Here is a 23744-nt window from a genome sequence, read left to right as displayed (position 1 = left end):
GATGTGGGGGTTTTGCGGTTTAATAGTTAATACTTAATGTAGGATTTTTTTTGTTATATTTCATGCGGGCAGTGTTTTTTTTTTTTTAATACTTGATGCGGGCGGTTAGTTTTTAAAAAAATATATATATATATATATAAAAAACTTGCACTCACTGATACTTTTCAAAAATCTTTACTGTGACAGTGTAACGTTTCGGGGACAATGTATCCCCTTCCTCAGCCTTGGGACAGTTATATGTGTTTTTGGTAATTCCCTTTTAAATTTTTGATATAGAAGTTTTAAACATGCGTCTGATTTTCACACACATACATTGGGGCTGATTTTTGAAGCCGCGTAAGCTGCTGTTTCCGCACGAGCCTTCAGGCTCGCCGGAAACTTAAGTTAAGAAGCAGCGGTCTTAAGACCACTGCTCCTCAAGTCATCCTCCACCTCTGAGGTGGTGGACAGCAATCATCCCGATCGAGATGATTGCCACCCCCTGCTAGCGGCCGCGAATTTGCAGGGCGGCATTGCACATGCATTTCACTAGAAATGCTTGTGCAATGATAAATGCAGACATCGTATGCTGTCGGCATTTATCGATGTGGGGTGGGCATGATCCGCTACATTGGATCATGTCCGCCCGCACATTTATAAATCGGCCCCATTGTTTTAACTCACGCCAGTTTTTCACATGCATACTTTTTTTAACGCATACCAGCTTTTGAGCCTTTGTGCATCGGCATGTCGGAATAGTGCACATCATTTTGGCATTGCTTTTTCCTTTATCTTGCATCGAGTTGTGCGTGCAACCCTATGTAAGATAATCTGGATGTCGGGTGTCCTGGTGTAATTAGCATTTTGGCCTTGGTTTTTAAAAATATACTTTTGGAGGGTAGATGTCCCTTTATTGTTTGAGCCATATTCTGTTTATATACTTATTTAATTTAGGCATTTTTTTAGGTATTTTAAAGGTATTTGTAGTATTTTATAGGTATCAATAAATTCAATTAGACCATACTCCAGTACGCTATTGCTTCTTTCTAGTGTTCCTTATTCTACATTGTTTTAGGTAACTAGATTTGTTCAGCTAGCTGCCAATCGTGCAATGTTGTTCCTTCAGCAAAGGATAACAAGAGAATAAAGCATATTTGATAATAGAAGTAAATTGGAATCACTTAAGAAAATTGGGGGTTTCCTGTCCCTTTAAAGATCCTCATCATTTTCGTTCCTTTTTTCGTCAGAACAGGGCTGGGATTGCAGCCCAGCTCTTCATTGTGCCACAAGGAAAGAGTTTGTTAAAGGGACATTAAACCCAATTTTTCTCTTTCATGATTCAGATAGAGAATACCATTTTAAACAACTTTCTGATTTACTTCTATTATCTAATTTGCTTCATTCTCTTGATATATTTTCCTGAAAAGCATATCTAGATAGACTGCGTAGCTTCTGATTGGTGGCTGCACATAGATGCCTTATTTGATTGGCTCACCAATGTGCATTGCTATTTCTTTAACAAAGGGTATCTAAAGATTGCAGCAAATTAGATAATAGAAGTAAATTGGAATGTTGTTTAAAATTGTATTCTCTATCTGAATCATGAAAGAAAAATTTGGGGTTTAGTGGCCCTTTAAGTAAATAAAAAATCATTTTATTTGTAATTTCCCACAAAACCATTCTTTTTCACTCAGAGACCAGGTAGCTTATAGCTATCAGCCACATGCTCTGCAGGTTCTGTAACTCTACCCTGTCTGCGATCACCTGAGAGCAAGGCCGCTGGCTTAAGTAGTTTTAACTACCTTTAGGCACCTGTATCCCATTAGGACTGCAGTCTCTGCACTGCTTACAGGCCCTCACAGCATCTTGGTGATAGAAAGGATCATCTTTAACCCTTTCGGAGTAATTCAGGCAAAACAGTTTATAAACTCCATTATAAGGGCACAGAATTCTGATTCCTACACTCAGAAGCAATGTTCCTCGGTTTCCATCTGGAAGCCAAGTTCAAACTGGAACAAGTCTATGCAGTCCAAGAAATCCATCCCCTCATCTAAGTTTGCATGAAGGTACGGCCCCTGGTCCAGAGGCTCTTGTAGGGGGCAGGTTAAGCCTTTTTCAGGAAGCTTGGTTTTAGTTTGTTCAGGATCCCAGGGTTCTAATAATAGTCTCTCAGGGCTACTGAATAGATTTCAGAACAAAGCCTTCTAGAGGAAGGTTTTTCTGTCCAATGTTCCAAGAAATCCATTGAAGGTTCAAGCCTTTTTTCAGTCAGTTTTGGATCTAGAATCTATGGGTTCGATTGTTCCTTTATTGGGACAGGGAATGGGATTTTATTCCAATCTCTTCATTGTTCCAAAGAAGGAGGAAACTTTCAGACCAGTTCTGGATCTAAAGGTACTGGAATACATTTCTCAGAGTTCCTACTGTCAAAATTAAGACTATTCAGTTTATTCTGCCTTTTTGTCCAGCAAGGTCAGTTTATTTCCACAATAGATTTAAATTATTCTTACCTTCATCTTCCTATTTACAGGGAACATTATCAGTTTCTGAGGTTTGCATTTCTAGCATTTTTAGTCAGTTGCTCTACCATTTGGTCTGGCAACAGCTCCCAGAATATTCTTAAAGGTTCTGGGTTCCCTTTTGTCTGTTTTCAGATTTTAGGATATTGCAGTGTTTCCTTACCTGGAAGATATCTTGGTTCAAGCTCAATCTTTTTATTTAGCAGAATCTTACACCAGCAGACTGTTATTGTTCCTTCAATAACATGGTTGGAAAGTCAATTTTTAAGAGAGTTTGCTGGTTCCCAAGGCAAAAGTTGTTTTTCTAGGGGTTCAGATAGATTCAGTTTCCATGAGACTTTCTTTGACAGATCAAAGAAGGTTGAAGCTAGTGTCAGCTTGTCTAAACCTTCAGTCTCTTTCTTTTCCCTCTGTTGCTCTTTAGATAGAGGTGTTAGATCTCATGACTGCTGCATCGGATGCTAGTCTGTTTGCTCGTTTCCACATAAGGCCTATTCATCTTTCTATGCTTCGCCAATGGTGCAGGGATCATACTCAGCTGTCTCAAAGGATTTGTCTAGATTTCAGAAAATATCAGTCTCTGTCTTAGTAGCTGAATCATCAGCTTATTATGCACCCCCTATTCCCCCGCACCCCAAAATCGCTGCCACTAAATACAGTTATTAACCCCTAAACCTCTGGCCTCTCACATCACCACCACTAAATAAACCTATTAACCCCTAAACCACCAGCCCCCCACATTGCAAAAAACTAAACGATTAACCCCTAAACCGAACAACCCCCTAACTTTAAATTAAAATTACAATATCCCTATCTTAAAATAAATAAAAACTTACCTGTGAAATTAAAAAAAAAACTAAGTTTAAACTAACAATTAACCTAACATAACTATTATATTAAAATAACTATAAATTAAATAAACTGTATTACACATAAAAAAAAAAACCTTACACTGCTAAAATAAATGAAGTCCTAAAATTACAAAAAATAAAATATATTAAATTACAAAAATAACAAACACTAAATTATGAAAAATAACAAAAGAAATTATCCAAAATAAAAACAATTACACCAAATCTAATAGCCCTATAAAAATAAAAACAGCCTACAATAAACTACCGATAGCCCTTAAAAGGGCGTTTTGTAGGCCATTGCCCTAAAGAATTCAGCTCTTTTACCTGTAAAAAATAAAATTCTATTGGCTGATTTGAATAGCCAATATAATTTCAGTAGCTCTCATTCTATTGGCTGATTTGAATTTAAAAAATCAAATCAGCCAATAGTAATGCAAGGGACGCCATTTTGAAAAGGCTCCCTTGCATTGAAGATTCAGTGTATGGTGGTGACCGTATAGAGAGAACTCTCCACGCCAGATGTCTTCAAGGATGGAGATAGACGATGCCGCCTGGATGAAGATAGAAGATGCCGCCTGGATGGATGAAGACTTCTCGCCGCCTGGATGTCCGGACTTCAGAAACTGTAAGTGGATCGTCGAGGGTTAGTATTAGGTTTTTTTTTTTTACTTTTCTTGGATTTTTTTTTTTTAGATTAGGGTTTGGGCTTTTTTTTTTAAAGAACTGAATGCCCTTTTAAGGGCAATGTAAAAGAGCTGAATGCCCTTTTAAGGGCAATGCCCATACAAATGGGTAGCTTAGGTTTTTATTAGAGTTATGTTTTTTATTTTGGTGGGTTGGTTGGATGGTGGGTTTTACTGTTGGGGGGTCTTTGTATTTTTTTTATAGGTAAAAGAGCTGATTTCTTTAGGGCAACACCCTACAAAAGGTCCTTTTAAGGGATATTGGTAGTTTATTGTAGGCTAGGGGTTTTTTATTTGGGGGGGCTTTTTTATTTTTATAGGGCTATTAGATTAGGTGTAATTGTTAATGTGTAATATAGTTTATTTAATTGGTAGTTATTTTAATTTTAGTATAATAGTTATGTTAGGTTAATTGTTAGTTTAAACTTAGTTGTTGGTTTAAACTTAGGTTTTTTTGATTTCACAGGTAAGTTTTTTTTTTTTTTTTAATTTTAAGATAGGGATTTTGCAATTTTAATTTAAAGTTAGGGGGTTTTTAGGTTTAGGGGTTAATAGTTTAAAAAAAAATTGCGATGTGGGGGGCTGGCGGTTTAGGGGTTAATAGGTTTATTTAGTGGCAGTAATGTGGGGGGCCAGAGGTTTAGAGGTTAATAACTTTATTTAGTGGCGGGGATGTCGGGGTGCGGGGTAATAGGGGTTAATACATTTATTATAGTGGTGGCGATGTCGGGGAGCGGCAGAATAGGGGTTAATAACTTTTATTAGTGGTGGCGATGTCAGGAGCGGCAGATTAGTGGTTAATAATTTTTTAAATAGTGTTTGCGATGCGGGAGGGTGGCGGAATAGGGGTTAATAGGTAGTTTATGGGTGTTAGTGTACTTTATAACATTTTATTTATGAGTTTCATGTAACAGTTTTGTTGCGCAAAACCCATAACTACTGGTCGGTATAGGCTGTAACGCAAGCTTTTTAGCTTCACCGCACAACCAGTAATACCGGCGCTATGGAAATTCCACGCAAAAACGTCATTTTGTTTGAGTGCGGGATTGACGTTGCGTTACAGGCTAAAATGTTTGCGGTGTAGCTATACCGACAACTCGTAATTGCTGCATTACTGTTTTTACGCTGAAATGGCCATTTTTTTCAGCGTTAAAACTGTAACCCAAAACTCATAATCTAGATGACAGTAAACTAGGGTCAATAATTAAAATAATAAAATCTAATTAAATATAGCACAATATTTGAATTCGAATACTCCTTTTGAACTTGTTAAAAAAAATACTCTCATTCCCAGTCGAGAATGTTTATTTATATATATATATATATATATATATATATATATATATTTTTTTTTATTCACTTTTCAATCCTACAATAACCCTTTTCCCAGTGAGATGTGAATATTCGTAGATTTTTGTGCACGTTAGGATTTTTTTAATGGCTTATATGAATTGATAGACTTTCTATTATAATACCAGTGCTATATATTTTCGTTTTTTTTGAAGGAGCCAGATGGCTGAGAAAATTAAATACTTTCACAATGTGGCAGATGCTGACACTACTGAGTAATAATGAATAGGGAAGTGCACCTTAGTCACTTATACTCCTTATATTGTTAGGAAAGAGAGCATCTTTAATTTGCTGTCTGACAGTACCATTACACAGATAATTGAGAAGCACTGTATGAGGTTTAAGCTGCCTATTTCTCTTCTGTGTTCCTGCAGAATAAAAAATTACATGCAATTTTAGTGATCCGGCCAACACATACACATTACCAGTGTCCATCAATAAGAAAACTTTAATTAGTAATAAAATTAAAGGTTGTTCTCTTAACCACTTGTGTTATAGGCAAAAATACACTGACTTAATTTGTGTAAAAATATCTTCTCCATCTGCTGCTTATATAGTATTTAAGTTTGCTCTAATGACAAAGCTAAGGGTACAATTTCATGGTTGCATGAGCAGCCCAATTTAAAATTGGCTCTTTTAACTCAGATAGTTATGTCTAAGCACATGGCTACTGAATTTTCATAACTATTACATTTTGGTCATCATACATTTATTATGCACATTTAGAAGCATGCTTGCTATATTTAATTTCACACTATTATTTAGAAAGATAAAGGGATATTATAATAAATGAAAAGCAGTAAGTACTGTACTTTGTTAGTTAGAAAATAGCTCTGTGTTCCTGAATCATTAGTTATCAAAGGGAGCCTTCTGTAGCAGCTATTATAAAGTCTCCATTAGAAGTATTAATCCGCCTATAATAGATTTTAATTCACCATGTTTACCCTCTCGTACCATACCTACTGACCTAGAAGTAGACCAATTAGAACTTTGCCTGGGGAGGTTGAATTTTGTTGGATAAGCAGCACGGTATATATATATTTACTTCTATAATGTGAACAGCTTTGTTCCTGCATCATTAATTAGCAAACAGAATCATCAGTATACGCTATTGAAAAGTTCCAATTAGATATATTAACCACTCAGGTGTTAACGACAGCTCAGAGCTGTCCCTAGCACTCTCCCACCTTGAGGGATATCTGGGGGCTCCTACCCCGGCGATCGAGCCTGTATAGTGGCAGGCATTGCCGCGGCTTCACGTTTTGCATGGTGATTTCATGCGCAATGAAGTGATGACGTCACCCCACAACTTTATTAAAAACAGACAATGACAAGTATAGGGAAAGGGGGCATGCTGCTTAGAAGCCTGTATCTCAGGCATCTAAGCAGCTACAGACCCCCAAGACCCACTGTTGGAAAGGTAATTGCCTAACCTTTCCAATGGTATAAGTCTTGGTCTGGGTCTGGGGGAAAAAAAGAAATAAAAAAAAAATATTTAAAAAAATTAAATATTTAAAAACCCTCAAATTAGCTTAGCACCCAGGTGAAAAAGTGCTTAGCACTCAAAGGGTTACTTAGCCTATACAAAGATTGGAATTTATGTCTACCCTCTCATACCATCTCTGTCAACCTCGGAGTAGGCCAAATATTCCGTACCAAAGATTTAGCCGAACCAAATGTTTTGCCCATGTACACCTCTCTACTTATTACTCTAATAGAAAAACACAGGCATAGAAAAATAGAGGGGATTTTAGGATATTATGTGTTGAAAGCAGAGTAATCTCATTTGTATTGACTGCACTATTTAATTTTTAAAGTGTCTGCTCCCTCCTTACTTTGGTCTCCCCAGCAAAGTTTCCCTTTACTTTGCTCTCTATGGGAAACAACTATGAACTTGCATAGAAAAATAATTTTTTTAGATAATTTCTAGGGCAGCCTCTGCAAATGTCAACACACTTTTTTTTATGTTTTATCTTGCAAAGTTTAGATAATTTGGCCCTTAGTCTTTAACCCTTTGTACCTTGCTTGGACCCTGATGACCAAATCTAGTTTAACTCTGTTTGGTTTAATTAACTTTGTATATTTTGAGCATAGTCTTCTTTGGTTGGTTATTCCAAAGGCCTTGTGTACATTTTCTGAATTTATATAGCTTAAAGTGAATGTAAATTTTTATGCTAAAGTGCCCGGTTTTTAAAAATTCGATTAAAAAGAGGGGCACTTTAATTTATCAAAATTTACATTTCACTCCTGTTGTGAAAAAAAACTTACCTTTTAATCTTGACAGCAGCTCCAGCTTCCTCCACCCATTGCAAAGCCTCTTCCTGGGTCTAAAATGAGGAATCCGGCTTCCTCCAATCACTGCGTTGAATCAGACACTGATTCCCCCGGGGGGGGGGGGGGGGGGAAGCAGTGATTGGAGGATAACCTATCCATCATTTCTGACATCAGAAATGGCTTGCAACGACCGGAGGAAGCTGGAGCTGCTGTCAAGTTTTAAAGGTAAGTTTTTTTCACAACAGGAGTGAAATTTAAATTTTGATTAATTAAAGTGCCCCTGTTTTAAATAGAATTTTTAAAAACTGGGCACTTTAGCATCAAAATTTACATTCACTTTAAACATACTAGATTCATATTATTTTTACATAGCACTTATTATTATTTTTTTTGGTCATAATGACATATTTTTTTTAAAATATTTTTAAATAAACATTTAAACCAGTGTTTCTCAACTCCGGTCCTCAGGACCCTTAACAGGTCAGGTTTTCATTATATCTTAACTAGAGTACAGGTGAACTAATCAGCTGGTCAGTAACCATGGTTACTAGCCTGCTCTCATCCATCAGATGATTATTTCACCTGTGATCTAGTTAAGATATGATCAGTAACCATGGTTACTAACCTGCACTCACCCATCAGATGATTATTTCACCTGTGCTCTAGTTAAGATATTATGATTATCTGAGGACTGGAGTTGAGAAACAGTGATTTAAAGGCACAGTAAAGTCAAACAAACTTTCATGATTCAGATATGGGGGTATATTTACCAAGCCTTTTGGCTCGCCGGAAACAGGAGTTAAGACCACTGCTCCTTAATTCGTCCGCCACCTTTCAGATACGATCGGGATGATTGACACCCCCTGCTTGTGGCTGATTAGCCACGAATGTGCAGGGGACGGCATTGCACAAGCATTTCACTAGAAATGATTCGCTACAGCGTATTATGTCCACCCACCATTTATTAAATCTACCCCATAGTATGCAATTTAAAAAAAAAAAATTGAATTTATTTCTATGATCTATTTTGCTTCATTTTCTTGTTATTCTTTGTTGACAAACATACCTAAGTATACTCAGAAGCATCAATGCACTACTGGTAGCTAGCTGCTTATTGGTGGCTGCACATATATGCTTTTCGTTATTGGCTCACCTGATGTGTTCAGCTAGCTCCCAGTTGTGCAATGCTGCTCCTTTAACAAAGGATACCAAGAGAATTAAGCACAATTGATCATAGAAGTACATTGAAAAGTTGTTTAAAATTCTATGCTCTTTCTGAATCGGGAAAGAGAAAGTTTGGGTTTAATATCCCTTTAAACATTGGACATTTTTCTCACCATGTTTTGTAGATAAACTATTTGATAATTTTTTCAGAGGGAGTGCAATGTATCTCAAAATTACTAATCTGAAATTTTAATTTAGAAAGCATAAATTAATACTACAAAGAAGAATTATAAATTATTTCCCACTTAAAGGGACACATGAAATTTTAAGCAACTTTCTAATTTACTCCTATTATTACATTTTCTTCATTCTCTTTGTATCTTTATTTGAAATGCAAGAATTTAAGTTTAGATGCCGGCCCATTTTTGGTGAACAACCTGGGTTGTCCTTGTTGATTGGTGGATAAATTCATCCACCAATAAAAAAGTGCTGTCCATAGGCTGAACCAAAAAAACAGCTTAGATGCCTTCTTTTTCAAATAAAGATAGCAAAAGAAGAAGAAAAATTGATATTAGGAGTAAATTAGAAAGTTGCTTAAAATTTTATGCTCTATCTGAATCACGAAAGAAAAAAAAATTGGGTTCAGTGTCCCTTTAATAATTTTCATGATACCCTTTTAGACTTCTCAAGACCTTCAAGTATGTTTTCTCTAACAAAAAGACTGTTTAATTAAAGGTAATTTCTTCTAAAAAATAAAATAAAATCATGAAATATGCATATGCAACAGCTGATAATAATAGTTTAACATTATTACATTATGACAAATGAAGCAAAAATTTGCATTTTATGCAATAACTTTATTTAGATCAAACAGCAATTACAATATGGATTGTTCTTACCTAGTAGCCATACATTGTTTACAATATGTATACAGTGACTACAGTTTTCATACTTTGTGCTGTCGTTATTACAACCCATACTTTTAAACAACAAGATAGTCACTATAATAAATCTATGATCCTATATATTGAAGATACTATATTCAGTTTCAAACATTACACTTACAACCTCCTGTAGTATTAATATGATGTGTTAACACATTTTAATAGCAGAAGTTTCTCATTTGCCCTCTCATCTCAAAAAAAATAGTGATGACTGTTTGTAACTTGTTATCAAATGTGTCCGCATGCCATTTTGGCACCATTGCACAGTAATCCACTTTAAAAGTCAATATATGTCCATGATTAAACATTTAACAAAATATTTCCAGTTAAGTAACATGAATTATTGTACAGTACATATGTAAGTGTTTCCTAAAACATGTTTAGTACATAAAATAGATAATATTTAATAACAATTGTTAACTCTATATATTAATATAGTACACAATAAATTACTAATGTATGCAATTAATCTTGTGGTATCTGTTTTGCTATATTAATACATATATATTTATACCCTGTAAAACAGCTCTTTAAACATTTAACACAGTAACTTGGTCCTCAGTTCACATATACACATGTTCAAATATACACAAAGGATTACATTGAATGAGAAGCTACTGAATATGTTATGACATTACTGAAATCATTGAATTATCACATTTTATTATTTTTTGGAAACAATCTCACATTGAATAATTAACATTTTAAAAGTAGGAAATATTTTTTACTAGACAATGCATAAAATACTGGTTTCTAATTTTTAGAAATTAGAACAGAATAATATAGTTTTTCTCAAACTTTTTTTTTTTTTAACTGTACACTAATAAAACTAACCGTAAGTTTCAAACGTCAAAATATCAAGAATGGGTACAAATACTAGTATCACAATGGTTCAGACATCTTTAAGAAAATTTCATATATTTAAAAGTTCTCACAAAACGCTTAAGATAAGCTTCAAATTCTATCGTCTATTATGTTTAATTTAATCATGTTTACCCAATAAACTGTATTTTATTTAAACATATATATATATATATATATATATATATATATATATATATATATATATATATATATATATATATATATATATATATATATATATACTCCATGAAAATTTTCAGCTCATATTCATGCACATCAATGTAAACTAGCACAAACATATTCAAGATACAGGACCAAATTAGAAGCTATAAAATTATTTTGTATATTTATGTAGCGCTACATAATTAAAATAAATAAATGTTATGCTAAGTTCTATGACATTTTCTATAAACATCTTAAATTTAACATCATACATATATGCTCTTCACAGTTCTTAAACCATACATGCAATTGTTTTTTTAAACAATAGCAAAATGCATAATGGAACAAGGCAGAACTAAATATGTTCATGCAAAATAAAATACAGATTATTTTATGAATGGCAAATGGAATATTTAACACAGATTTTTTTTATTTTTTTTTAAATAATGAATTTCCTGTTGTTTAATTCAAATCTGCCTAATACAATTTATTGAAGTTATGTGATTACCCACAATTATCCAGTACACACATGCACACTAACACATAGAGATAGCCATAGCATGCAAGAAAATACAAATTTTGTTTGCTAAATGAAAATACATTTCTAATATAGTTTCATGTGAATCTTAGGGCTTCAAAAATGCAATTAGAATTTCTACACTCAAAAAGACTGTTTTATACATGATTCTCTCTGATCTATTATTCTTTAATCCATCAAAAACGTATAATCCTTGAGCAGTATATACAGTATATCTATATCTATCTCAGCATCAACGTATTACCATACCTTTACTCTTTCAGAATTCTTTACTTAGAAAATGTTTGTGCCTTTGCAACATTAGCTGTCTGCATTTCATTAGAGGAAACCTTTTTTGCATTTTAAATTTGATTTGTAAATGCTGTTGGACCCGTTTGATTATACCGAGCCTGGTTATAGTTTTGTGGGACAAGTCCACTTGGTTGACCAAATGGTGGTTGTTGGCCAAATGCCCCTTGTTGTTGGTTATATCCAGGGGATGGTCCATAGCTGTCTTGATTAAATCCTCCTTGATTTAAAGATTGGTTACAACCACTTGACGGCTTTTCCATTGTTTCTGTCGGGTATCTCTGGCCAGAAGCGTGCCAACCTGTCTCCTTAAACACAAACCAAATATTTCCAGCCCAGAGGATGAAGTTCAGGAATCCAAAGACCTAGACAGATAACAAATAAATATAATTGCACATGTATATGTTTAAGGAAAACAAATATATTTTTTCATTAGACGTAGAAGACAAAATGATCAAAGGCCCTAATTTACCAATATAATAGTGTCTTGTCTTAAGGTGATGGTAAATCTAAGCGTTTAACAAACACTTGGATTTACCATCACTAAAAATAAACACTAGTTTCTGTTATCAATTACTAAAAAAACGGGTGCTAAACTCACCCTTTCTGTGCTGAAGTATATCAATAAAATCAGCGCCTCCAGCGTCCCACGGCACAACGCTATTCTTCAAATAGGTGACGTTTCCACCTCTAAACCTATAGCCATGCATGTCAACTGACATCCTAGCATGGCTAGAGGTGGAAACGTCACCTCATTGGTAAAGGAGCGCAGTGTCGTGGGCGTCCGGAGGCGCTTATTTTAGCAATATACTTCAGCAAAGAAAGTGTTAGTTTAGCACCCGTGTTTTAGTAATTGATGACAGAAACTTGAGGGTTTTTTTTTAGTGATGGTAAATCCTAGCGTTTGTTAAATGCTTGGATTTACCATCATTTTCATTTCTTTCATGTAATTAGCAAGAGTCCATGAGCTAGTGACGTATGGGATATACATTCCTACCAGGAGGGGCAAAGTTTCCCAAACCTTAAAATGCCTATAAATACACCCCTCACCACACCCACAATTCAGTTTTTACAAACTTTGCCTCCGATGGAGGTGGTGAAGTAAGTTTGTGCTAGATTCTACGTTGATATGCGCTCCGCAGCAAGTTGGAGCCCGGTTTTCCTCTCAGCCTGCAGTGAATGTCAGAGGGATGTGAGGAGAGTATTGCCTATTTGAATGCAGTGATCTCCTTCTACGGGGTCTATTTCATAGGTTCTCTGTTATCGGTCGTAGAGATTCATCTCTTACCTCCCTTTTCAGATCGACGATATACTCTTATATATACCATTACCTCTGCTGATTCTCGTTTCAGTACTGGTTTGGCTATCTGCTATATGTAGATGAGTGTCCTGGGGTAAGTAAGTCTTATTTTCTGTGACACTCCAAGCTATGGTTGGGCACTTTGTTTATAAAGTTCTAAATATATGTATTCAAACATTTATTTGCCTTGACTCAGAATGTTCAACTTTCCTTATTTTCAGACAGTCTGTTTCATATTTGGGATAATGCATTTTAATTTAACATTTTTTCTTACCTTAAAATTTGACTTTTTCCCTGTGGGCTGTTAGGCTCGCGGGGGCTGAAAATGCTTCATTTTATTGCGTCATTCTTGGCGCGGACTTTTTTGGCGCAAAAATTCTATTTCCGTTTCCGGCGTCATACGTGTCGCCGGAAGTTGCGTCATTTTTTTGACGTTATTTTGCGCCAAAAATGTCGGCATTCCGGATGTGGCGTCATTTTTGGCGCCAAAAGCATTTAGGCGCCAAATAATGTGGGCGTCTTTTTTGGCGCTAAAAAATATGGGCGTCATTTTTGTCTCCACATTATTTAAGTCTCATTATTTATTGCTTCTGGTTGCTAGAAGCTTGTTCACTGGCATTTTTTTCCCATTCCTGAAACGGTCATTTAAGGAATTTGATCAATTTTGCTTTATATGTTGTTTTTTTTCTTTTTCATATTGCAAGATGTTCCACGTTGCAACTGAGTCAGAAGATACTTCAGGAAAATCACTGCACAGTGCTGGAGCTACCAAGCTAAGTGTATCTGCTATAAACTTTTGGTATCTGTTTCTCCAGCTGTTATTTGTATTGCATGTCATGTCAAACTTATTAATGCAGATAAAATTTCCTTTAGTACTGTTACATTACCTGTTGCTGTTCCGTCAACATCTAATTTTCAGAGTGTTCCTGATAACATAAGAGATTTTATTTTTTAAATCCATTAAGAAGGCTATGTCTGTTATTTCTCCTTCTAGTATACATAAAAGTCTTTTAAAACTTCTCTTTTTTCAGATGAATTTTTAAATGAACATCATCATTCTGATACTGATAATGGTTCTTCTGGTTCAGAGGTCTCTGTCTCAGAAGTTGATGCTGATAAATCTTTGTATTTGTTCAAGATGGAATTTATTCGTTCTTTACTTAAAGAAGTATTATTTGCATTAGAAATAGAGGATTCTGGTCCTCTTGATACTAAATGTAAACGTTTAAATAAGGTTTTTAAATCTCCTGTAGTTATTCCAGAAGTGTTTTATCTCCCTGATGCTATTTCTGAAGTAATTTCCAGGGAATGGAATAATTTGGGTAATTTATTTACTCCTTCTAGACGTTTAAGCAAATTATATCCTGTGCCATCTGACAGATTAGAGTTTTTTGGGACAAAAATCCCTAAGGTTATGGGGCTGTCTCTACTCCTGCTAATGTACTACTATTCCTACAGCAGATAGTACTTCATTTAAGGATCCTTTAGATAGGAAAATTGAATCCTTTCTAAGAAAAGCTTACTTATGTTCAGGTAATCTTCTTAGACCTGCTATATTTTTAGCGGATGTTGCTGCAGCTTCAACTTTTTGGTTAGAAGCTTTAGCGCAACAAGTAACAGATCATAATTTTATAGCATTATTATTATTCTATAACATGCTAATAATTTTATTGGTGATACCATCTTTTGATATCATTAGAGTTGATGTCAGGTATATGTCTCTAGCTATTTTAGCTAGAAAATCTTTATGGATTAAACTTGGAATGCTGACATGTCTTCTAAGTCAACTTTGCTTTCCCTTTCTTTCCAGGGTAAATAATCATTTTCGTTCCTTTCCTCACAACAAGGAACAAAAGCCTGATCCTTCATCCTCAGGAGCGGTATCAGTTTGGAAACTATTTCCAGTTTGGAATATATCCAAGCCTTATAGAAACCTATAGCCAGCTCCTAAGTACCTATGAAGGTGCGGCCCTTATTTCAGCTCAGCTGGTATGGGGCAGATTACGTTTTCTTCAAAGAAATTTGGATCAATTCCGTTCTTAATCTCTGGTTTCAGAAACATTGTTTCAGAAAGGTACAGAATTGGCTTCAAGTTAAGGCCTCCTGCTAAGAGATTCTTTTCTTTCCCGTGTCCCAGTTAACACAGCAAAGGCTCAGCATTTCTGAAATGTGTTTCAGATCTAGAGTTGGCTGGAGTATTTATGCCAGTTCCAGTTCTGGAACAGGGGCTGGGGTTTTATTTTATCTCTTCATTGTACCAAAGAAGGTCAATTCCTTCAGACCAGTTCCGGATCTATCATTATTGAATCGTTATGTTAGGATACCAACATTCAAGATGGTTACTGTAAGACTATCCTGCCTTTTGTTTAGCAAGGGCATTATATGTCTACAATAGATTTACAGGATGTGTATCTGCATATTCCGATTCATCCAGATCACTTTTAGTGTCTGAGATTCTCTTTTTAGACAAGCATTACCAGTTTTGTGGCTCTACCGTTTGGCCTAGCCTCAGTTCCAAGAATTTTTTTCAAAGGTTCTCGGTACCCTTCTTTCTGTAATCAGAGAATAGGGTTTTGGTATTTCCTTATTTGGACGATATCTTGGTACTTGCTCAGTCTTCTCATTTTCGAAGAATCTCATACGAATCGACTTGTGTTGTTTCTTCAAGTTCATGGTTGGAGGATCAATTTACCAATCAGTTCATTGATTCCTCAGACAAGGGTAACCTTTTTAGGTTTCTAGATAAATTCAGTGTCTATGACTCTGTCCTTGTCAGACAAGAGAAGTTTAACATTGATATCAGCTTGTCAAAACCTTCAGTCACAATCATTCCCTTTGGTAGCCTTATGCATGGAAATGTTGGGTCTTAGGACTGCTGCATCAGATGCGATCTCCTTTGCTCGTTTTCACATGCGACCTCTTCAGCTCTGTATGCTGAACCAATGGTGCAGGGATTACTCAAAGATATCTCAATTAATATCTTTAAACCGATTTTACGACACTCTCTGACATGGTGGACAGATCACCATCGTTTAGTTCAGGGGGCTTCTTTGTTTTTCCGACCTGGACTATAATCTCAACAGATGCAAGTCTTACAGGTTGGAGAGCTGTGTGGGGGTATCTGACGGCACAAGGGGTTTGGGAATCTCAGGAGGTGAGATTTCCGATCAATATTTTGGAACTCCGTGCAATTTTCAGAGCTCTTCAGTCTTGGCCTCTTCTGAAGAGAGAGTTGTTCATTTGTTTTCAGGTAGACAATGTCACAACTGTGGCATACATCAATCAAGGAGGGACTCACAGTCCTCTGGCTATGAAAGAAGTATCTCGAATTTTGGTTTGGGCGGAATCCAGCTCCTGTCTAATCTCTGCGGTTCATATCCCAGGTATGGACAATTGGAAAGCGGATTATCTCAGTCGCCAAACGTTGCATCCGGGCGAATGGTCTCTTCACCCAGAGGTATTTCTTCAGTTTGTTCAAATGTGGGAACTTCCAGAAATAGATCTGATGGCTTCTCATCTAAACAAGAAACTTCCCAGGTATCTGTCCAGATCCCGGGATCCTCAGGCGGAGGCAGTGGATGCATTATCACTTCCTTGGAAGTATCATCCTGCCTATATCTTTCCGCCTCTAGTTCTTCTTCCAAGAGTAATCTCCAAGATTCTGAAGGAATGCTCGTTTGTTCTGCTGGTAGCTCCGGCATGGCCTCACAGGTTTTGGTATGCGGATCTTGTCCAAATGGCCTCTTGCCAACCGTGGACTCTTCCGTTAAGACCAGACCTTTTGTCTCAAGGTCCTTTTTTCCATCAGGATCTGAAATCCTTAAATTTAAAGGTATGGAGATTGAACGCTTGATTCTTGGTCAAAGAGGTTTCTCTGACTCTGTGAGTAATACTATGTTACAGGCTCGTAAATCTGTATCCAGAGAGATATATTATAGAGTCTGGAAGACTTATATTTCTTGGTGTCTTTCTCATCATTTTTCTTGGCATTCTTTTAGAATACCGAGAATATTACAGTTTCTTCAGGATGGTTTAGATAAGGGTTTGTCCGCAAGTTCCTTGAAAGGTCAAATCTCTGCTCTTTCTGTTCTTTTTCACGAAAGATTGCTATTCTTCCTGATATTCATTGTTTTGTACAAGCTTTGGTTCGTATAAAGCCTGTTATTAAGTCAATTTCTCCTCCTTGGAGTTTGAATTTGGTTCTGGGGGCTCTTCAAGCTCCTCCATTTGAACCTATGCATTCATTGGATATTAAATTACTTTCTTGGAAAGTTTTGTTCCTTTTGGCCATCTCTTCTGCCAGAAGAGTTTCTGAATTATCTGCTCTTTCTTGTGAGTCTCCTTTTCTGATTTTTCATCAGGATAAGGCGGTGTTGCGAACTTCTTTCGAATTTTTACCTAAGTTGTGAATTCTAACAACATTAGTAGAGACATTGTGGTTCCTTCATTATGTCCTAATCCTAAGAATTCTAAGGAGAAATCGTTGCATTCTTTGGATGTTATTAGAGCTTTGAAATATTATGTTGAAGCTACTAAGTATTTCCGAAAGACTTCTAGTTTATTTGTTATCTTTTCCGGTTTTAGAAAGGCCAGAAAACTTCTGCCATTTCTTTGGCATCTTGGTTGAAATCTTTAATTCATCTTGTCTATGTTGAGTCGGGTAAGACTCCGCCTCATAGGATTACAGCTCATTCTACTAGGTCAGTTTCTACTTCCTGGGCGTTTAGGAATGAAGCTTCGGTTGATCAGATTTGCAAAGCGGCAACTTGGTCCTCTTTGCATACTTTTACCAAATTCTACCATTTTGTTGTATTTTCTTCTTCTGAAGCAGTTTTTGGTAGAAAAGTACTTCAGGCAGCGGTTTCAGTTTGAATCTTCTGCTTATGTTTTTCGTTAAACTTTATTTTGGGTGTGGATTATTTTCAGCAGGAATTGGCTGTCTTTATTTTATCCCTCCCTCTCTAGTGACTCTTGTGTGGAAAGATCCACATCTTGGGTAGTCATTATCCCATACGTCACTAGCTCATGGACTCTTGCTAATTACATGAAAGAAAACATAATTTATGTAAGAACTTACCTGATAAATTCATTTCTTTCATATTAGCAAGAGTCCATGAGGCCCACCCTTTTTTTGTGGTGGTTATGATTTTTTTGTATAAAGCACAATTATTCCAATTCCTTATTTTATATGCTTTCGCACTTTTTTCTTATCACCCCACTTCTTGGCTATTCGTTAAACTGAATTGTGGGTGTGGTGAGGGGTGTATTTATAGGCATTTTAAGGTTTGGGAAACTTTGCCCCTCCTGGTAGGAATGTATATCCCATACGTCACTAGCTCATGGACTCTTGCTAATATGAAAGAAATGAATTTATCAGGTAAGTTCTTACATAAATTATGTTTTTCAAAATGATAAAAAAAATATTTATTCTTGCGATTTGATTACAGTAGTGGCACTAGCTAATTATGGTGCTGGTCACAATTTTGTGCTCATTTTCGAAAGATAACAACGCTCCGGTATTCTCAGTGTTTTTTTATTTTGACACTAACCCAAAATGTTTCTGTTGTTTAATACCTCTGAAGTCGAAAATGTTTCCTCCCGAAAACAACATAAAACTGATTTCTACCTTTTTATTATCCTGATTTTGTTTCACCGTTAAAGCCGTTTATCGTTGAAACGCGTTGATGGTGTACCTTTATAAAAGATAATCTCATACAGAAGAAGGATTATATCGGATTATAAGGGACTACTTTTTCATCCACAAACTCTGCACAGAGTACGGTTTTTCTTTACAGATTATGGATCAATACACTTGAAATTCCTCCTGACTTGGTGTTAGGATTAGGTGACACGGACCAAACAGACCACATTGGAGAAGCGGTGAGTGGACTAAGCAGACGTTACGAGACCCCACAGACACCTGTGCTGAAGCTATGTTCATATTATCAGGAAGGAGTATATAACTAAAGAGCAACATCAAGCAAAAGGTAGTCCGGACGTAGTGTGCTAGCATACCGCTATCAGCTGTATACAAAGTCTTATATGGACTTTTAACGTGAATTCCAAGTACACTCTTATAAAGGCATTTTAAAACATCTCACCTACTACTTGAATTAAGCTTAAAGAGTTAAAAGTACCACAATACTAAAGGGACACTTTTAAAATTTCTATTAAAAAGGATAAAATTCTAAGTGCTGAACTTTTGAATTAAAACCGTTGTTATTCAGTTACTATTCAAATGATTTAACTGATACAGGTGGTTCCATTTTGCAAAAGGAGAATTCTCAAAAGGAGACTTTTCAAGCGCTTTGAGACTGTGTATTTGCAATATTTTGTAATTTTATATTTTTTATATTTTTATATTTTTTTTGATTGAATATAGTACAATCAAACTAAAGAAATGACCGGTCCTATTATGTAAATTTTAAAGAGAATTTGTATTAACAACACAATCATAAGATTGTTATAAATATGTATTAAACTGTTTTTTGGTATTTCGATATCCTTTGTTGAAGAATTTGTTTCATGTAAGCACATACAACACATTTTAATTCAACTATTTTTTAGTATTATACTCAGCCTTTGTTTAAAATTCTATTACTTTTTATAGTTATCCTTTGTTAAAGATTTTGTTTCATGCAAGCACAAAATAACATAGTTATCCTTTGTTGAAGATTTTGTTTTATGAAACCACAAATAACACATTATTTTCAACTATTTTTTGATATCATAGTTACCCTTTGTTGAACATGCAACAATTTTTTGATAACATAGTTATTCTTTGTTGAAGATTTTGTTTCATGGAAGCACAAAAATAGTTATCCTTTGTTGAAGATTTTGTTTCATGCAAGCACAAATAACACATTTTTAAATTATTATCTATTTTTATTATTTTCTATTTTTTATCGGCAAATAAAATATGCAAATACACTTTGCAAATATTTTCATTTCACTTATGATCATTTGATATACATCAAATATTTGAAATTACAATTAACCCTATAGCTTTCTTCTAGCGCCCATATACACTATTTTCTATCCAAAAAAATCACCTTTTTTCTGTTGTGAGAACAGAGAAGTATATGTAGCAAGGGTTTCAAATAGCACCACACTAAAACACCTGTATTTTTCTATAATAATTTATTGTTTGTCACCTTTTAAGACTTTACAATAATACACAATTTGTCCCTTACTTGTTATGCGTCTCCTTTATCTGTTGGGTACTTATCTTTTGCTAAAACATTACTGTAACCATGCTTAAATGGAATATTCTGGTCAAAATTTAAATGCACATAGATTAAAGGGACACTGAACCCAAATTTTTTCTTTTGTGATTCAGATAGAGCCTGCAATTTTAAGCAACTTTCTCCTTTACTCCTATTATAATATTTTCTTCAGTCTCTTGGTATCTTTATTTGAAAAGCAAGAATCTAAGTCTAGATGCCGGGCCCATTTTTGGTGAACAACCTGGTTTGTTCTTGCTGATTGGTGGATAAATTCACCCACCAATAAACAAATGCTGTCTAGCTTTCTAAACAAAAATTGGCTGGCTCCTTAGCTTAGATGCCTTCTTTTTCAAATAAAGATAGCAAGAGAATGAAGAAAAAATGATAATAGGAGTAAATTAGAAAGTTGCTTAAAATTGCATGCTCTATCCGAATCATGAAAGAAAAAAATTGGGTTTATTTTCCCTTTAATTACATCTTTGAATAGAAACACATCTGCAATATACATGTATTGGCAAAAATGCTTCTAGTAAAAGTTATTACTGTTTTAGTGTTAGCATTTTTCTCACAAAGCTACAAATAATATTAAAAAATACTGCTGCCATAGAGTACTAAAGTCACATGCACACTCCTGAGCTCTTATGAGTCTACTTAGTTTTTACTCTTTAATAAAATATATATGACTTTTTTTTTTCCCATTTCGTCTAAATTAGCGTAGGCAGCCTAATCTATAAGTTCAAATTCTTTTCCCATATTGTATTATAAATACTCCCGATTTCTGATGTACAAATATAATCAATCTTGAAATGTATTTTTCTTGTAAAAATAATTAAAGAGTTAAATACAATAGGAGGTGCCAAAAGAGCCTTTATAAGGAGCAGAATGATGTTCTTAGGTATCTTGACAAAGGCTGACAAGCCGAAACGCGTAGAATACCTGAGACTGGATTTCACATTGGAGCTGGTTGAAATGGAGGTTCTGTGGAAAAAAAGTAAAGATACTTAAAGGGATGCTGAACCCATTTTTTTTCTTTTGTGATTCAGATTTTTTTAAGCAACTTTCTAATTTACTCCTATTATCACATTTTCTTAATTCTCTTGGTATCTTTATTTAAAATGCAAGAATGTAAGTTAAGATGCCGGCCCATTTTTGTTAAACAACCTGGGTTGTTCTTGCTGATTGCTGGATAAATTCACTCACCAATAAACAAGCTCTGTCCAGCGTTCTGAACAAAAAAAAATAGGTTAGATGCCTTCTTTTTCAAATAAAGATAGCAATAAAACGAAGAAATATTGATATTAGGAGTAAATTAGAAAGTTGCTTAAAATTGCATGCTCTCTCTGAATCACAAAATAAAAACATTTGGGTTCAGTGTCCCTTTAACCAGGACACCCCACCAGCGGCACTTACAGCGGATGCACAACCTGCAGTTTTTTGCAGCAACTCTAATACAGATAACCAAAAAAAAATTAGAAGAATAGGGCACTGTCAACAAAAAGAAATAATTTGCTGATTAAAAGACTTCCACGGAGGACCGTGATCCACCACGTGAGTAATTCACGCTGCAGTGAGATCAGGATGAAATAAGGTAACATTGTTACACTGTCTACAGACCAACAATTACTTTGTTATATTATTAAATTCTCAGCATTTTATGTCACATTTGAAATAAGAGACACTCATTGTGGGAACATTAAAGGGACATGAAACCCAAAATGGTTCTTTCATGATTCAGATAGAGAATACAATTTTAAACAACTTTCCAATTTACTTCTATTATTTAATTTGCTTCCTTCTCTTGTTATCCTTTGCTGAAAGGTTTATCTAGGCAAGCTCAGGAGCAGCAGAGAACCTAGGATCTAGCTGCTGATTGGTTGCTGCATATATATATACCGATTGTCATTGGCTCACCCATGTGTTTAGTTAGAAACCAGTAGTGCGCCTTCAACAAGTGATACCAAGAGTATGAAACAGATTAGATAATGTTAGTAAGGTCGGAACTTCCTGTTGGAGGCGGAGCATGCAGGTAGCTGCAGGTGCTGTGGAAGCTACGCACCTCTGTGTGAGGCCTAATACACCACCAACAGATGCCTTTTTTGCCCTTGGCCACGTATAGGTCTGGGCTACAGGACTTTGGTCCGGCATGGGAAGTTAACGTTTTGCAGCCTAGGAGTGCACGCTGGCTGGTGCACACCATTTCTACATGGACCCACAAACACTGGAATGAGACGCTGTCAGATAAGCATTTCTAACGCTCTGCAGGGCTGTATATCTGTGGCTACGAGTCTACCTACTTAATGCACCTGCTACCCAAACTCCGTTTTCTAAAGAACCTCTTGAGCCCACCTGCACAAAGACTGGTTTCTTTATAAACAACACGTTTTGGAGGCAGGTTATACTAAGCCGCTGCCGCAGCACTCACCTGGCAGAGCAGCTGCTACATGCGAGCGGAAGGCTCTTCTTGTCCCCGCCAAGCCTGGACCTGCACCACGAAAGACTCCGGTATTGCGAGTACACCAGAGAATACTGGGAACATGTGAGCGGAGTCCCTCTCCCTGGATGAGAGTTGCGGGTAGCAAGAAGCCCGAATCTGAGCCCCCTGGATGGGCATGCTGCCAAAGAATTAGCTCCTCCCCCATCGTGAGGTACTGGAAGCGTTTCCATACAGCGGACTTGGTTACCGCTTGGCTGGCGCTCTTTTCTCCTTGCAGGCTGTTCCCGGAGCGAAGAAGATTGGCTTGGGCGGCTGTATGATTGACTCCCGCTTCAGTGCGGGCAGGCTGGTTTACCGCGCAGGTATTTGCTCATCTGGAGTGCAGCCAGAGTTCTCCTAGCTCTGGCAGTTCGCATCTTATGACGATCGAGTGGGTACAGATCTCAAGGAGGCTCCAGATATCTGCCCCGAGGAACTACATCTAGGTTTGTCTATCGGTTCTCTGCCGACGGAAAAAAAAAAAAAAAAGAGGTACTTTAAGCTTGCTCATCATATATGTTTGTCCGGGTGCCCTGCTGAGTACAGTGCGTAGTCTTAGCACTTGTGGGATTTATTGTCTGCACTGACACCCTCAATGGACTGTGCAAATTGCTACTGTGATATTGAACTGGGGGTGATGGACTGAGTTTGGGGCCAATGACACTCAATTTGGGGTTTGAAGGACTGAGATCCATATTTCACCTAAATGTGCATAATATATCTTGCTTGTCCTCCACAGGTCTGTCAAATTTTGAGCATTATAGGTCTAAGCAGAAGGGTTTGTTTCCCCTGGAAGCAAGAGTAAGGAGATGAGCACTTATATGAGTAACTTGCTTTGCGGTGTTATCTGAGGCAAAAACATAAGGGGCTGATTTTTACAGATTTTCCTTTGCTGACAGTTAACCCGTGCTAGAGAGTGTTGAGGTTGATTTCTACGCATGGTAGATAAATGATATAAAATGGGCAGTATGCCACACAGGCTTTGATAAATTCATTCTCTCACCTGAATGCTATCCTTAAGTTAATAGTACTAAATATTAGGGCATTGAAGGATATTCCCTTTAGATTAATCTTTAGCTACAAATTATTGCAAATTTAATGTGGGGCAGGTAATTCCTTGTAGGGT

At 36.1% G+C, this 23744-nt stretch overlaps 1 protein-coding gene across 1 annotated transcript in view; it reads right to left on the bottom strand.

Moving 5' to 3' along the window:
- Nucleotides 1–11627: 11627 nt before the first annotated feature.
- SYNPR (synaptoporin) overlaps nucleotides 11628–23744 on the bottom strand; it is a 320418-nt gene continuing 308301 nt past the window's right edge. Inside the window, exon 5 of the mRNA XM_053689389.1 lies at nucleotides 11628–11984. Coding sequence (XP_053545364.1) covers nucleotides 11673–11984 — 312 coding nt within the window. The 3' untranslated portion in view covers nucleotides 11628–11672. The remainder of the gene's footprint in view (nucleotides 11985–23744) is intronic.

The sequence above is a fragment of the Bombina bombina genome, chromosome 7 (genome assembly GCF_027579735.1).
Source record: "Bombina bombina isolate aBomBom1 chromosome 7, aBomBom1.pri, whole genome shotgun sequence".
Taxonomy (NCBI): domain Eukaryota; kingdom Metazoa; phylum Chordata; class Amphibia; order Anura; family Bombinatoridae; genus Bombina; species Bombina bombina.
Note: the sequence above shows the minus strand (reverse complement) of the source record. Positions and strands in the feature narration are given on the sequence as shown.